Below are 16,941 nucleotides of genomic sequence, written 5' to 3' on the forward strand. Positions count from 1 at the left end.
TGTTCAACCATAACATGTATTGCATAGCTCCTTTGCATTGTTAGCTTGTAGGCTTTAAGTATGTGAAGTGTTGAGCATGCATTGTTTGATTTATTTCAGTGGTTTGGCACCACTTATAGCATCATTTCAGTCCTTATAGAATGCTTGTATGCTTGCATTTGATGCCCCTTTAATGCTTTAAAAGGCTTGTGTCTTATGCTCCTTGTTTGTACCATTGTGCATGCCTCTAAGATTAGGTCATTTAGATGACATCTAAGTGGTTTTTGGGGCTCACTTTGGCATGATTTGGGACTGTTTTGGTCCACTTTGGTCATTTGCTTCATGTGTCATTTAACTATAGTTTAAGTCCTTGGGCTTGATTGCATGCCTTGTTTGCATTGGTAGTTGGATTTGGTATCATCTTAACATGATTTTCAGAGTTTGATGCGCATGCCATATGCCCATGTTGTTCCTCTTTTAAGTGTGCTTAAAATTTGTCTCTATGTGCCTAAGTGTTGGACCTTACATGCATGCCTATTTGTATGTGTTTTGGCTTCCATTCTTGAGCATGTTAGCCATTGTTTTGGGCCTAGTTGAGAGCTGCCTAATTCAGTTTAAATCCACTTTTTGCATGTTATTCAAATGTTGTTGCATTAATCCACGTTTGCATGCTTTAGTTGCATGTGTTGCATGCTTGAAATCACTTGCATTTGGCATGCATTCCCTTGGTCAAGTTGCTAGCATGCTTGCATGTCTTGCACACTTGCATGATTAGATCACATCTCGCATGCTTCATTAGCTTGCATAGTTGTGACATGCTTGTTTGCCTTGTTTGCTTAGGTTGTGTACCTAGTGTACATTGCATGTTTGCATGCTTCCCTCCATACCATATAGCATACTAGTTTGCATGCCTAGGTTGCATTCCATCTAGCATGCATACATGCCTTGTCCCTTGATCTAGTGATAGGGATTGGGCCTTTGTTTGTGTGTGTGCATTGCATTTGAAATCAAAATGCACACTTGATTCTTTGGGCCATCATGCATGGAAATGCGCGATTGGTGGTCCGAGAATCGAGGCCCATCCTCCTTTGAGTCATACATATGATAAGGAGTGTGGTTGGTACATACATTGCTTGAAATGCATTGCCATGCCTTGCCTGCCCTCTGCTGCTGTCAAAAACAGATTCAGCAGGAAGATTTGGCCGGCCGGTAGTGTTGAGTGCCGACCGGCAAAGAATGTTTTGCCAAGAGCATACTGTTTAGTCGATGACCACTTCAAAATGGCCAGTGATGATCCCACTCAGCCGGTGGTGTTCCACAACACTCAGAGAAGCAACCTTGGGAGTTGTGCAATTTTCAGAGAAGCAGAACAGTCAAAGCAGAGGCAACTTGTGCATGACAGTGACTTTCCGAGCGGAGCCGAGCGCGCATTGCATTGGGCCCTCTTCCCGAGGCTGTTTACTGCTTTCATTAGATTAGTTAATTTGTTAATTAATTAATTGGTCTGTAATATTTAATTAGCTTGCAGGTTAATTAACTTGTATTATTCTTTCGGTGCCTCCGAGCGAGGGTGAATTTGTAATAGGTGTGGGTGTGTGTGTGCATGTCTTCTAACCCCCACTTCTTTCTCCCTTTTACTTACCTGCTTTGATGGTTACACTACTACAAATATAGATAAAGATCACACTTTTTGGTGTGATGTATGTTTTTTAATCACACCTTTTAAGTTTTATTAAAGTGTGGTCTTTAGGAGTGTGATTAAAAATGGTCATTTTTAATCACACTTTTTAAGTGTCATTAAAAAATGTTTTCATCACACCTTTTAAGTGTGATTAAAAACATTTAGATCACACCTTTTAAGTGTGGTTAAAAACATTTAGATCACACCTTTTAAGTGTGATTAAAAATATTTAGATCACACATTTTAAGTGTGATTAAAAACTTTAGATCACACCTTTTAAGTGTGATTAAAAATATTTAGATCACACCTTTTAAGTGTGATTAAAAACATTTAGATCACACCTTTTAAGTGTGGTTAAAAACATTTAGATCACACCTTTTAAGTGTGATTAAAAACTTTAGATCACACTTTTTAAGTGTGATTAATAACTAATAAAACCTGTGATAAAAAAAAAATGACATATTTAAAGAATAATCAATATTATTTTTGCACGCGCATTTGAATAATGTAATACACACTATATACTATATTTTGAGTCACAACCATATATTGAATGAAAGAATATCATATATTTCATAAATGAAAGTTAAATGTTTAAAAGTATATACAAAGAAATTAATAAAAAAAAATTAACTGTGATTACATACATTAAAAAATAAAAAATAAAAAACTTGAAAAAAGTAAGTTCTTGAATTCTTTGACCATATTTTCCATCTCTCCAAGAAATTTCTGACCTGAAAAATAAAAAAACAAATTAATTTAAAAACCGCCAGAAGCATATGAATAAACTTACTAATTAATTTATAAACTTACATTTAGATCACACCAAAAATAATGTAATTTATCCAGTTGTTAAACTGCCCCAATCCTTTCCCCACAGCCACCAAAAATGACATAATTATTTTGATTCTCCACACAAATAGTATAAAGCTACAAAAGATATTGATACCCTTGTAGAAGCCAAAATAAATCTTCAAGGCATGAATGATTTCAAACTTTCTTAAGCTAGAATAATTTAATAATAAAACAAAAAAGTGATCTAAAACTCAAGATATGCACTTGTAGAAAATGACAATATTATTTGAGAAACAAGACATTTAATAAAAGATTAGATACTAAGCACGACACAACAAAGAGAGTAGGGGTAATATGTATACATCCACTCACTTATAGATCAATGTATTGTGCTAGTCTAAAACAATACAGTCTACACCATTCAAGTTTTTTCGGTGTCACTTATAGATCCACTCACTTCTCTCAAATTATTTCCCAGCAAAATACACATTAAACTCCCCTTGCTACTTTTTTGCTTCTTCAGAATCTTTGCTAATTGAACTAGGTGTGAAATGATATATATAAAACTATGACAAACTCTAGTTCTATCAAACCTTATGAACAAAGTTTCCTTATATATGCCTAAAACACAAAATTATGAAACACCAAACATCACATGAATATGATAAACTAAGATTAAAAAGACAATTAGATGGGGAATTAAGTTAAATTTACCTTTCTAAAAGCTGCACCTTTTGCTTAGGTTTTGTCCCATGGATAACTTGAAAGGAGGAGCTAACAATCTCTTCTATGTGAGCTAATTGCAGAAGCCTTAAATCTCTCCTCACCTAACATCACCTGAATATGATAAACTAAGATTAAAAAGACAATTACATGCATTACATATATTTATGTACCTATTTGCACATATTTGCTTATAGGGAATAACAACCTTTAGAAGGTACTGAAAATATGAGCATCGTCGGTGCTCCTTCTTGTTTTTGTATACAATTCTATCAACAATTTCAATCTCTGAACCCATATATTCACCTGTTCAGGAATATATTGCACCAATGTGACCAAACACAAAGCTAATTTCCTTTAAAGAAAAGAAAAAGAAAAACAACAACATATATTGATGTCAACTGAAATTGAAATAGGTTCTAGTATGAGATCAGTTCATCTAAATATGAACTATAACACTATTTTTTCTCTTTTTTTTCCTTTTCTTCTAATGTTCTAGCAACAAACTATATAAATATATATATATATGAATTTGAGTGTATTTGGGTTCTGCTCTAATGAATGCCAAACAGGGATCTTGAGCAGTGCCTCTCAAGACTCACTGGTTGTTCCTCTTTTTTTATACTAACAAATTCTTTGATTCTTGAATTCATGGATTCTATCAAATTCTCTATAAAATCTCACTCAGTTCTGTTTTTTTTTTTTTTATAATTTCCTAGATGCATTTATGTTTTTCTTATAGAAGTCCATATATTTGATTCACGACATCTTATCAAAAGTGAATAGACAAGAGAAATCAAATAGAATCTTGTGTGTGATACAACTTAAGCAACCAAAACATACATAGGTTACCATAAATCTATCCTTCGGTGTGTTCAAATGTCTAAATAAGCCAATGTACTATTTTTTTCATTTCTATAATTGTACCTAATATTTGATATCATTAATTCTAATAAATTGCCACAATTTTTCACTAACACTTCAGTCTAGAGAGCACTGAATCTGAAGATTTCAACTCACCAAATGGCAAAATTGAAGAGAAGTCTCACTTGGTTATGAAAGAACTATCTACGTTCCAGGTTTTTTCAAAGCAATTATTCCAAAAGAGTGCACACTGCATATATAATAACAGAACTATTTCAATGGAGTTGAAGCATGTCTTTTCCTATTTATATCTTCTCTTACCGTAATAAGAAATGTAGTGAAAGCAATTCAAGTACAAAATGAAATGCAATTCATTTTCACAAAGAGAAAAGGCACTCTTACACGATCCAAGTTCCGGTACTTGGAAACCAAAGAATAAGCTTTCGTAATTCCAATTCCAGGAACAGATGGAAGAAAATCGCAGCCAGCTAAGCGCACATGCCTGTGAGAAAGCTAGAAGATAAGTGCATCTCCTGTCTCAAATTAGTTCATATATATGATAGAAAGGAACCGCCAAAGGGTTGTATAATTTTTAGTGTTATAAGTTTGTAAATAAATTTGAAGTGTCTCAAATCACCTGTGAAAAGTTCTTTATCAAAACATTGGAAGGAAGGCACACGAGATGCAGACTCAAAAACCTTGTTTTGCACTATCTCTTCACCATTGCCATAGCAGTCCATCTTGAAGACAACCTGCTTGCAACCAATGCAAAACATAAAAAGACAATTAGTGCTAAAAATGAGGCTTGAGTCATCAATATCAAAGTTCTGTTGAATTTCTTACAGTTGGACAGCCATATGCCAGTAGATCACTGTCCTCTGAAGTCACTGCTACAATTCCACCTTTTTCTGCTTCTAGGCTGGATAGGTATGCTAATTGTGCATCAGCTTCACATGGAGATACTACAAATTCAATGTTCTCTGATCTCAGAATCTAAAAAATCAACAGTTGAAAGAATCAAAGATTATAAAGAATGGCAAATTGGTACTTTTAATTCACAGTAGGTGATGGAAAAACACTAAATAGTATTCCAAGTTGCAAATAGCTGATAAAGAGTCGCAATTTGGTACCTGAATCAGTTGATGTGCTGTTGATGGAGTGATACTCACTGCCCTTTGCATGTGAAAACATAAAAGTGAGTATGAATACTTGATTGTTTCGATAATTTGCATATAACACATAATTATCAGAACTAGTGAGTTGTTTTTTGTGCATTTAAAAATTTTAAAAAGTGACTAAAAAATCACCAAAAATAGAAAAACTAAAGACAGTTTGTGAAGACAAATTCAAACAAGATGTGATGGATTTGGTCAAAAAAAAGATGTGATGGATTCAAAATCATACCTCCTTTGTGAAGCCGTGAATAAGCATCAATACCCATCTGAAAAAAGAATGCAAAAAATGTAACTACGAAGAATCTGACATAGATAGATATATATGAAATGAGAGGAGGTGATTATATTACCCGCTTGCCCGCATACTTCTTGATGTGAATGGGTTCAATATGGGGTTTCATGAACTTGAGAAGATCTTTGATACCCATTACTTATAAGCATTTTATCAAACAGTTGACAGGCCATTATGCAACAGCATTAAATTGTGTTCTATGTTATCCAAATCCGAAGAAACATCAAATACTAAACCAAATTCAACAATTTCAAATATATGCAAGATGTAATCTTTGATTTTTCATGAATACTTTTTACTATTAGCCAGAAACAAAGAAAGAAAATAGTGTGTATAAATTTTCTTCTCTGTTTCATCAATATTTTCTGAACCCATTGAAGCAAAAATGATCAAAATAAACAGAAATGAAAAATTTTACCGCCAAAATCAAAGTTCAGGAGCCAAAAACAAATAAAAAATTAAAAGGTGCATGAACAGTACCTCGCTTGTCCTGGCGAGGTACCGTAGCTCACAATCATCTTAGCGATGCTTGGGCGAGTCTGCTGGAGCCATCGTTTACCCTTCCAAGCTAACTATAGTAACAAATATGGAGGAATAGAGAGGCTTCTGGAGATGCTCTTACACACTAAAGAGCAGTCAAAACTATGCAACCAAATATCTATTTTTTGGTAAACAGGTCAACCAATACTTACTTCGCATTACCTACCTTATAAAAAACTAAAATATTTAATATATTCTGAAAACTTGTAACTATATAAAATAAGATCATGTTGGATTTGGATTTGATCATGCCAAGAATCCATCTAAACCACAGGCAGTGTAGTCAAAATCGTATGATACATATTGTATCTTATGGAAAAAGAAACGTAACATTCTTTGTAAAAATCAAACACTGACAGAACCTGTACTGTACAAAACCACAACCATTCAGAAAGATGAAGTCAATGTTGATTAATGTGATGGACCAACAAACATTTTTGTGTAATATTCACACTTATTTATCACTTATATTAACTTATATTTCATTTACTTTTATCTCACCTTTTTTATTTTTACCTTTTCAAATCTGTATATAAATTTATAATCAATCCATGTTTGCAAAAGAATAATTAAACACAAGAAACAGTGGAAACCAATTTATGGAAAGTAGCAAGGTAAGGAAGGAGGGAATCAAATAAGACTCACCAGAGTGCAAAATAGGTGTCTGAACGAAACTTACAGATCTGAATGAAAGCAATCAATCAATCAAATCCAGAGAGAGAGTGTTCGATCGCGATCAATAGACTAAAAATCAATCAATCGATCGATCTGTGTTCACTTTAACATAAATTAGTGTACACATATATATATCAAATAGATCTAAGATCGTAGATACAGATCTGAGTTCATATATAAACAATCAAAAAATCAGAGAATGAGACTCACAAAATTAATCTTCAAATCGGATTGATCGAGAGCTTTGAGCCAAGATGGAGAGAGCCGGATAGAGATTACGATCGTGAATCGGAGCTTTAAGCCAAGATGGAGATCGTGATCGTGAGTCGGAGCCGGATAGAGAGCTCGATCTAGTGAACTTTCACCATAAGAAAGAGGGGTGATGAGGGGACAAAAAAAAACCCTAGATCTATCTCAGGACTAAGAGAAATGGAAGAATGAAAAACGTGTGGGCTTAAAGGGGAAATATGTTAGTACACCTAGCACGGTGTTTTTTTAAATGAGTTGGCTATAAAATATTTTGAAAACCTTTTAAACAACGATTTTTAAAACAACGCCATAACAAACACGTTGTTATAGGCCCATTTTCTTGTAGTGATAAGTGTGAATGTTTCAATTAAATTTATAAAATATTATTTTTAACTATTTGAAAGATAAAAATTATATAAAAGTGATAATTATTTTTTATTTTTTAATTAAATTAATTTTTAATTTTTAAATTTTTTTTCTAAAAATCAAACCATACATAGCCTAAGAATCTTTTAATAAGTCATTTCTTATGTTGGTAACTTATTTAATTATTTGTTAATTTTACAATATTTTTACCATCATTTTCAGTTTTTAATTTATAATTACAAAATTTTTGAAAACTGTCATAAAAATTTGTTCAATACTTTTTTTGATTTATAAATGGACGTCTCAGTTTGTAAATTTGAAGAAAAAGCGTAAATTAAAAAAATGAGTTTATGTTGGTTTTTAAACATAAATTTAAAAATTTTACTAATAATTTTTTTTTTCAATTAATTTTTTTTCAATGAATTTTTTTTTCTAACTGATACTAACCAAGGGAGCAATTGGTAATGCTACTTTAAACCTTAGGGAGGGGATTGTAATTTCTAAAATGTGAGGGGTGGTAATGTAATTTACCTACTGAGGAAAAAATTAGTATTTAAAACAATTAAATTGCTAAAGGGAAAAATCTGTAATGAAACTTTAAACCTTAGGGGGGAAATGTAATTTCCAAAATGTAAGGGGGAATTGTAATAAACATAAATCTCAAGGGGTGTTAGTGTAATTTACTAAAAAAAATTAATTGGAAAAAAAATTATTTGAAAAAAAATTAATTGAAAAAAAAATTAATTGAAAAAAAATTTTGCTAGTAAAATTTTTAAATTTCTATTTAAAAATCAACGTAAACTTATTTTTTGAATTTACATTTTTTCCTCAAATTTACAAACTGAGACAATCATTTATAAACCAAAGAAAATTATCAAACAAGTTTTTATGACAGTTTTTTAAATATTTGTAAATATAAATTGAAAACTGAAAATGAAATGGTTAGGGTCTGTTTGGTAACGTTTACGTTTTCAGTTTATATTTACAAAAATTTTATAAACTGGTTTTTGTTTATTTTTATAAAAACATAAATTACAAACACGTTTGGTAATTGACAAAATGTTTAACAAAATTTAAAAATATAAAAAAGAGTGAGAAATGGCAAGTGGTGGCGAAAGATGACAGTAGGTGGTGGGTAGCGGATGGTGGTGTGTGGCGGGTGGTGATGGTGGGTGAGTGGGTGGGTGATGGTAGCGGGTGGTGAGTGGTAGCGAGTGTGTGGTGGTGATGGTGGTAACGGGTGGTGGATAGTGATGACGGATGGTGGGTGGTTGTGGCAGGTGGGTGGTGGTGGTTGTGGTAGGTGGGTGGTGGGTGGTGGTGGGTAGTGGCGGGTGGTGGTGGGTGTGGGTGGGTGAAGGTGGTAGGTGATAGCGAGTGGGTGGTGGTGGTGGTGGTGGTGGGTGGTGGTGGCGGGTGGGTGGTAGGTGGTAGGTGGTTGGTGGATGGTGGTGGTGGGTGGCTGGTGGTGGATGGTGGTGATAGATAGGTGCTGAGTGATGGTAGCGGGTAGGTGGCGGGCGGTGGATGGTAGTGACGGGTAGATGGCAGGTGGGTGGTGGTGGCGAGTGGGTGGGTGGTGAGTGGTGGTGGCAGGTGGTGGTGGGGGATGCGTGGTGGGTGGTGGTGGCGGAAGACGGTGGTGGAAAATGATAGCGGGTGGTGGCTAGTGTTGGGTGGTAAAAAAAAAAAAAACTAAAAACTCAAAACGGAAACACATTTTTTAAGTTTACATCTTTTGGCCAAATTTATAAACTGAGACCACTAATTTATAAATAAAAAATTTACCAAACAAGTTTTTATTTGAGTTTTTTAAATTTTTGTAAATATAAACAGAAAACTGAAAACGTGAGTGTTACCAAATGGCACCTTAGAGCTTTAGATGGTAAAAATGTTGTAAAATTAACAAATAATTAAATAAGTTACCAACGTAAGAAATGACTTATCAAAAGATTCTTAGGCCATATATGATTTGATTTTTAGAAAAAAAATTTAAAAATTAAAAATTAATTTGGTTAAGAAATAAAAACTAAAAAATAATTATTATTTAAGGGTAAAAAATAATTATAATTTTAATTTTTGAGCAGGTTATATACATACGTATGGCTGTTTGAATTTAATTTGTAAAAAATTATTTCTAACCACTCGAAAGATAAAAATTATATAAAAATGATAATTATTTTAATTTTTTATTTCTTAACCAAATCAATTTTTAATTTTTTTCTAAAAATCAAACCATACATAGCCTAAGAATCTTTTGATAAGTCATTTCTTATGTTGGTAACTTATTTAATTATTTGTTAATTTTATGACATTTTTACCATCTGAAGCCTGTTTGGTTAACCATTTCGTTTTCAGTTTTCAATTTATCTTTACAAAAATTTTAAAATTTCTCATAAAAATTTATTTGATAATTTTTTTAATCTATAAATGGTTGTCTCAGTTTATAAATTTGAGGAAAAAACATAAATTCAAAAAATAAGTTTATGTTGGTTTTTAAACAGAAATTTAAAAATTTTACTAACAATTTTTTTTTCAATTAATTTTTTTTCCAATGAATTTTTTTTCCAACTAATACTAACCGACGGAACAATTGGTAATGCTACTTTAAACCTTAGGAAGAGAATTGTAATTTCTAAAATGTAAGGGGTGTCAATATAATTTACCCAGTAAGGGCAAAATCAGCATTTAAAAAAAATTAAATTGCTAAGGGGGAATCTGTAATAAAACTTTAAACTTCAGGGAGGGAGATGTAATTTTCAAAACGTGAAGGGGGAACTGTAATAAACATAAACCTTAGGGGGTGTCAGTGTAATTTACCCTATATATATATATATATATATAATCGCACTTAATTAGAAAGTGACATAAAAAATAAATATTATCACACTCAATCCGATTAAGTGTGATTAAAAAGTAGTAATGTATATATAATCACATTTTAATTACCTTAAAAAATATATAAATAATCACACTTATTTAAAAAGTGTGATTAAAAAGTAATAGTGTATATATAATCACACTTTAATTAGAATGTGTGATTAAAAAATATATATAAATAATCACACTTTAATTAGAATGTGTGATTAAAAAATATATATATAATCACACTTATTTAAAAAGTGTGATTAAAAAGTAGTAGTGTATATATAATCACACTTTAATTAGAAAGTGTGATTAAAAAATATATAAATAATCACACTTTAATTAGAATGTGTGATTAAAAAATATATATATAATTACACTTATTTAAAAAGTGTGATTAAAAAGTAATAGTGTATATATAATTACACTTTAATTAGAAGGTGTGATTAAAAAATATATAAATAATCACACTTTAATTAGAATGTGTGATTAAAAAATATATATATAATCACACTTGTTTAAAAAGTGTGATTAAAAAGTAGTAGTGTATATATAATCACACTTTAATTAGAAGGTGTGATTAAAAAATATATAAATAATCACACTTTAATTAGAATGTGTGATTAAAAAATATATATATAATCACACTTGTTTAAAAAGTGTGATTAAAAAGTATATAATCACACTTTAATTAGAAGGTGTGATTAAAAATATATATATATAATCACACTTAATTGAAAAGTGACATAAAAAATAAATATTATCACACTCAATCAAATTAAGTGTGATTAAAATATCAATATAATTTTTTTTATCACACTTCCAATAAAAGTGAGATCTTTTTTTTTATCAAAGTGTGATCTTTAACTATTTTTGTAGTAGTGTTAGTATTAGGACATGTTTACTTTAACATACCTTATGCTATGCATGCGTGCATCATTTATCAGTATTGCATGCACCAGGCTCGGTACATCATACTAACTGCATAAGTATTTCAAATCTAACTTGAATACATGCTACTTGTGCATTTTCACATGTCATTTATAGATTAGCCGAGCCTACTCTAATGACATTCCGTATGCGTTGCATTAGGCATTTAAACATGGACTTGGATCATGCATGATTGCTAACATGTTTTTGTTTTGGCTCGGAGTACTAGGTAAGCATTTATACTTTAGCATACCGCATGCGTGTGAGTGTTGCCATAATAGCATAATTACCATGAGGCTAGATGCTTATGTGATATAAACTGCTTGAATGCCCATGGGTGAAGGTTGGATTGTTTGAGTTGGGATAACTCGTTGAAATCCGTATTTTAGCCTACTTGTGAGTAGCAAATTCCAATTTAGGCAATTTGGTCTATACTTGTTTGCTGCGCGCACAACATAGTAATTCTAGGCTAATAACTGGAATAAGAACACATAACGTTTTTAAAAACGGATATCACGGTTAGTAGAGGCCGATCTTCGGAACGGGCGAGAAGGGGTGCTCATAGCTGACCTTCCCCAATCGTACCCAAGCTCCCGAGCCGAGGTAACTTTGGTGATGACGGACACGTGGCCTTTGGCACCGAGTCAGGGTTTCCTAAATTCCCCATAAAAAATATTTAGGTGGCGACTCTGTATCTGGCAAAGCAGTCCATGTTTGGCACTTCTTTTCAAAAATCTGTTTCTCAAAATGATTTACCAAATTTGGACTCTTTGGTTCAGATTAAGGACTGTGACACAACTTGAGTCCGAACTGTAGCGAGGCCCACGGGCGCGTCTACAGTCGGCCAACTTTGTTGGCCGATTCGCCAATTTTTCTGGCCGAGACCTTTTCTTGAGGGGGGTTTGAAACTTTTGAACCCACTGTTTTAGCTTCTTGAGAAAGCTTGAACCTTTTGAACTCTTGGTTTTAGCTTCTTGAGGAAGCTTGAACCTTTTGACCCTTTTTAGCTTCTCTAAGAAGCTTAACCCTTTTTTTTAGCTTCTCCAAGAAGCTTGATCCTTTTTTAGCTTCTCCAAGAAGCTTGAACCTTTTGACCCTTTTTAGCTTCTCCAAGAAGCTTGACCCTTTTTTAGCTTCTCCAAGAAGCTTGATCCTTTTTTAGCTTCTTGAAGAAGCTTGAACCTCTTGACCCCTTTGCCTAGCTTCTCCAAGAAGCTTGGCCCTTTTGCTCCAAGCTTCTAAGAGAAGCTTGGCCTTTTTGCTCAAAACTTCTAAGAGAAGCTTTGCCCCCTTGGTTTTTCTATAAAAAGAGGGCCTCTCCTCTTCTTTAGAGGGTTAGAAAAATATGATATATAGGATATATATATCACTCCCTCTTTATATCTCCCTCTCTCTCTACATTTGTGTGGGTTAGAGGGTTCAAAAGGGTCTAGTTCTTGCACATTTACACTACAACTCTTGGCCTAACACCTCCATCATCAACCTAAGGAGCTTGGAGGCCAATTTCAGAGGCTAAGGGATTGTTTTTTTGGACCAAGAGGCTGCTGTCCCCTTTTGGCTACAAAGGTAACTCATTTTCCCTCTTTATTCCCCGTTTTTGCACACACTTTTAGCCTATCTTTCTTGCTGTTTTGAGCTTTGTGTATAACATAAAAAAGTTCTCTTTTTTTTTTGTGTGTTTAAGACACTTCATTAAGGTCACTTTTGTGTTTGGGGTCGTTTACCCCCTCTTAGGCCTTGTTTTGCCCCATTTTGTGCTATTTTTGGTGAGCTAGGGGACCACCTTGTTTGGGCCTCCTCACCACTGAAATCTTGAGGGATTTCAGTGGTGAGGATGGTGTCTTAAGGTCCTAAGAAGGAGAGGGCCATCCCCTCTCCTTGTTGCCTTCAATATTTGGCCATTTTAGCCTCATGTGTGAGCACCTTTTTTAAGTTCATGTTGGACATGTATTAAGTGTTGTTTGTGCTTATTTTGCCATGATATAGCATTGTTTTTACTTGGTTTAGACACACCATGCTTGCCTTGCATACTTGTCTTGTAATGCCATGAATTGCCTTAACATGTGCCTAGCATTTAGACCACTATGCTTACTTGTTTTGGCCTAGCTTTGTAAAGCTTTTATACTTGTTTTAGCATGCTTAAGGTCTTTTTTTGGTTGCTTAGGCCATCCATGGCTTGCTTTGTATAGCTACCATGTAACCCCCCCTTGGCTTGCCTTGAGTTTTAGACCATTGTTGCATGCTTGGCTTGTCTTGTTTACTTGGTTTTGCACCTTCTATAATATGATTTCAGAGCTTTCTATGCATGCCATGTATCCATGCTTATCCTCTCTTGAGTGTGCTTAAAAGTTGTCTCTATGTGCCTAAGTGTTGGACCTTGCATACATGCCTATTTGTATGTGTTTTGGCTTCCATTCTTGAGCATGTTGGCCATTGTTTTGGACCTAGTAAAGGGCTGTCCAAATTAGTTTAAGACCATCCCTTTGGCATGTTGCTGCATGCTATACATGTTTGTATTTTTAGGTACTTAGCCTATTAACATGTTGCATGTTTAAGTGTCATTGCATTTGGCATGCTTCTTGTGTTAAGTCGCTTTGCATATTTACATGTGTTATGCCTTTCATGTTGTTGCATGTGTGTCATTAACATTGATGTTATATGCCTTGCATGCTTACTTGTTTAGTTCATGTGCCTATTGCACATGGTTTTGTTGTTTGTATGATCATGTTGCACACTTAGCTCACATGCCTAGGTTGCATTACATTGGCATGCATGCCTTGTCTCTTGAATCACCATGATAGAGGTTGGGCCTCTTATTTGTTTGTATGCATTTCATCCCATTGAAATTGCACAAGTTGGCTCTTAGGCCACCATGCATCGAGATGCACAATTGATGGCCCGAGGGTTGAGGACCACGCTCCCTTGAGTCCATTGCATGATAGGGAGTGTAGCCATGCACACATTTGTTTGAAAATTTCATGCCATACACTGCTTGGCCTCTGCTGCTGTCAGCTGCAGGCTTCAGCAGGAAGAATTGGCCGGCCGGCATTGTTGGGTGTCGACCGGCAAAACATGTTTGGCCGAGAGCATAAGATTTGGCCGATAATCCCATTCCCATGGCCGGTGGCATTTTGTTCCGGCCGGTGACATTCCAGAGCACTCAAGGAGTGATTCAAAGCAGTTCTGGAAATTTATGTGATCCTCAGAGGGGCAAGGCAGTATAAACAGAGGCAACAGTGCTATGGCAGCGAGTTTCTGAGCAGGACGAGTCAAGCATGCATCATTCGCGCATTTCGAGACAGAGCTGCAGCGGTTTCTTTACGCTTCACATTTAGTTTATTTTGTAATTGATTTGTTAATTAATTAAGGGTCTGTAATATTTAATTAGCTCGTTAGTTAGTTAAATTGTATTATTCTTTCGGTCCCCTCCGAGTGACGGCTAACTTGTAATAAGTGTGGGTGCGTGTGTGTATGTGTTCCAACCCCCATTTCTTTCTCCCTTTTACTTACCTGCTTTTGATGGTTAGTATTAGGTCATATTTGATTTAGCATACCTTATGCTATGCATGCGTGCATCCATACATTTGTCTTGCATGCACCGGGCTCGGCGCATCATACTAACTGCATTGTATTTCAATTTCAAGTTGAATACGTGTTAGTTGTAGCATCATCATATGTCATCCATAGATTAGCCGTGTCTATTGTAGTTGTATCTTGTATGTGTTGCATTAGCCATCTTAACATGAGTTAGGATCATGCATTGATTACTAACTAGCTTTTGTTTTGGCTCGGAGTACTAGGTAAGCTTTCATGCTTTAGCATCCTTGCATGAGTGTGAGTGTTGCCATGACAGCATGCTTACCATGGGGCTAACTGCTTATGTGATATAACTGCTTGAGTGCCTGTGGGTGGAGGTCGAATTACCTAAATTGGAATAATGCATTAAAACCGTTGAGTTTTAAAGCCCACTATATAGTGGCAAAACCATCTTTTCTAAAGCCCACTTAAGGGTGGCAAAATCTACATTTTCCAGCCTACTTGCGAGTAGCAAACCATTTTCAAAACAAGCATGAAATGTTTTGTTCCAATCTAGGCGATTTGGTCTATACTTGTTTGCTGTGCGCATAACATAGTAATTCTAGGCTAATAACCGGAATAAGAACACATAACGTTTTCAAAATCGGATATCATGGTTAGTAGAGGCCGATCTTCGGATCGGGCGAGAGGGGGTGCTCATAGCTGTCCTTTCCCAATCGTACCCAAGTTCCCGAGCCGAGGCAACTTTGGTAATGACGGACACGTGGCTTTTGGCACCGAGTCAGGGTTTCCTAAATTTTCCAAAATAAAATATTTAGGTGGCGACTCTGTATCTAATAAAGCAGTCCATGTTTAGCACTTCTTTTCAAAAATCTGTTTCTCAAAACGATTTTCCAGATTTGAACTCTTTGGTTCAGATTAAGAACCGTGACAATTCGAGAGTCCTGAACTGTAGCGAGCCTAAAATGAACAGAACGGGACTCGTCCTCCCGGGGCGTCCGGGGACGTCTACACTTTGCTCGAATTTTGTTGGCTTCTTTCATGTCTTCTGGAAAGATGCCGTCTTTTAAGAACAATATGATGGGATCCATCCATGAGGGGCCTAATTCGGCGCAACATACCTCTTCTACTTCGGGGTCCTCAATGCTTGGTCTTTGTAGGTAGTCAATTAGTAGTGGGTGAGGGATGGATGTATCTGCCATTGACGCAAAACCTACTAGTTCGTCTGCTTTGCTGTTTTCCTTCCTGCCAATCTGTTCTATCCTTATTACTTCAAATTTCTTGCTATCTGTTCTGACCAATTCTTGGTATTTGGCCATCCTGTCATCTTTTGCTTCATAGTCGCCAGAAATTTGGTTTACCTCCAGCTGTGAGTCGCTGTAGACCTTTAGTTTGGTGGCCTTCATGTAGAATGCTGATTTGAGTCCTGCAAGAAGTGCTTCATACTCCGCTTCGTTGTTTGATGCTGGGAAGCCAAGGTTGATTGCTTGCTCCACAACCAGACTATCTGGTGAGATGAGGACTATGCCAAGTCCTGCACCATGTCTGTTGGATGCTCCATCCACAAAGAGCTTCCACATCTCACCAACGAATAACTTCAAGCAAGTGGAGGGGTCAGATGATGTCGTGGGGTCAAGAATGTTGCTGGTGTTTTCTTCAAGGTCCATTCTTGCTGTCTGCCCCTTGCTATCTGATTGTACCAAGTCTTTATTTGTTGGTGAGGCTTGGCTTGGTGTAGCATGGTTCGCTTCTTCCTTGTTCTCATTATTCTGGTCTGCATTGGGGTCCGACTGAGTATCCTGCACCAAGGGTTGCACTATTCCGGCGTCAACTTCCTCCCCTAGTACGTTTATGTCAGTCAGGTCGACTGGGCAGATATGATGATTTCCTGGGGTAAATTCTGCGACAAAGTCTGCCAAAGTTTGGGCTTTTATCGCGGTTCTGGGTTGGAACTGGATGTCGAATTGTCCCAACTCTACTGCCCACTTCAAGATTCTCCCAGAAAAGTTCGCCCTTTCAAACAGAGCTTTTAATGGGAAAGTTGTGAGGACAACTATGGTGTGGGCATGAAAGTAGTGCGACAACTTTCTCGAGGCCATCATCAAGGCCAATGCCAGTTTTTCCAGTGGCAAATACCTTGTTTCGGCACCCAGCAATGTCTTGCTGACATAATAGATGGGCAGATGTTGGATTCCTTCCGCGCGGACCAACACTGCGCTAATTGCGTACTGAGAGACTGCCAAGTACAGGAAGAGTTCTTCTCCAAGTAT

General features: G+C 35.5%; 1 protein-coding gene across 7 annotated transcripts; it reads right to left on the bottom strand.

Moving 5' to 3' along the window:
- Positions 1 to 3,705: 3,705 nt before the first annotated feature.
- Positions 3,706 to 7,155, bottom strand: LOC145798855 (exonuclease 1-like). 7 transcript variants are annotated; one of them, XR_014340636.1, is made up of 7 exons: positions 6,935 to 7,154; positions 5,447 to 6,817; positions 5,173 to 5,210; positions 4,886 to 5,035; positions 4,680 to 4,794; positions 4,445 to 4,544; positions 3,706 to 4,292 (listed from the first exon to the last, which is right to left on the bottom strand). XR_014340636.1 is itself a non-coding variant. In XM_082888070.1 (7 exons), exons 3-7 carry the CDS (start codon positions 5,481 to 5,483, stop codon positions 4,531 to 4,533), a joined length of 354 nt encoding a protein of 117 aa, XP_082744196.1. In that variant the 5' UTR covers positions 5,484 to 5,706; positions 5,990 to 6,817; positions 6,935 to 7,154; the 3' UTR covers positions 3,706 to 4,530. The 7 variants fall into 7 exon arrangements, 5 of the variants coding, with proteins under 5 accessions (XP_082744196.1, XP_082744199.1, XP_082744197.1 ...); XM_082888070.1 differs by having other exon boundaries at positions 3,706 to 4,544; positions 5,447 to 5,706; positions 5,990 to 6,817; XR_014340637.1 differs by having other exon boundaries at positions 3,706 to 4,544; positions 5,173 to 5,215; positions 6,935 to 7,155.
- Between the last annotated feature and the right edge of the window lie 9,786 nt (positions 7,156 to 16,941).

The sequence above is a fragment of the Camellia sinensis genome, chromosome 9 (assembly GCF_055761805.1).
Source record: "Camellia sinensis isolate YWXY chromosome 9, ASM5576180v1, whole genome shotgun sequence".
Taxonomy (NCBI): domain Eukaryota; kingdom Viridiplantae; phylum Streptophyta; class Magnoliopsida; order Ericales; family Theaceae; genus Camellia; species Camellia sinensis.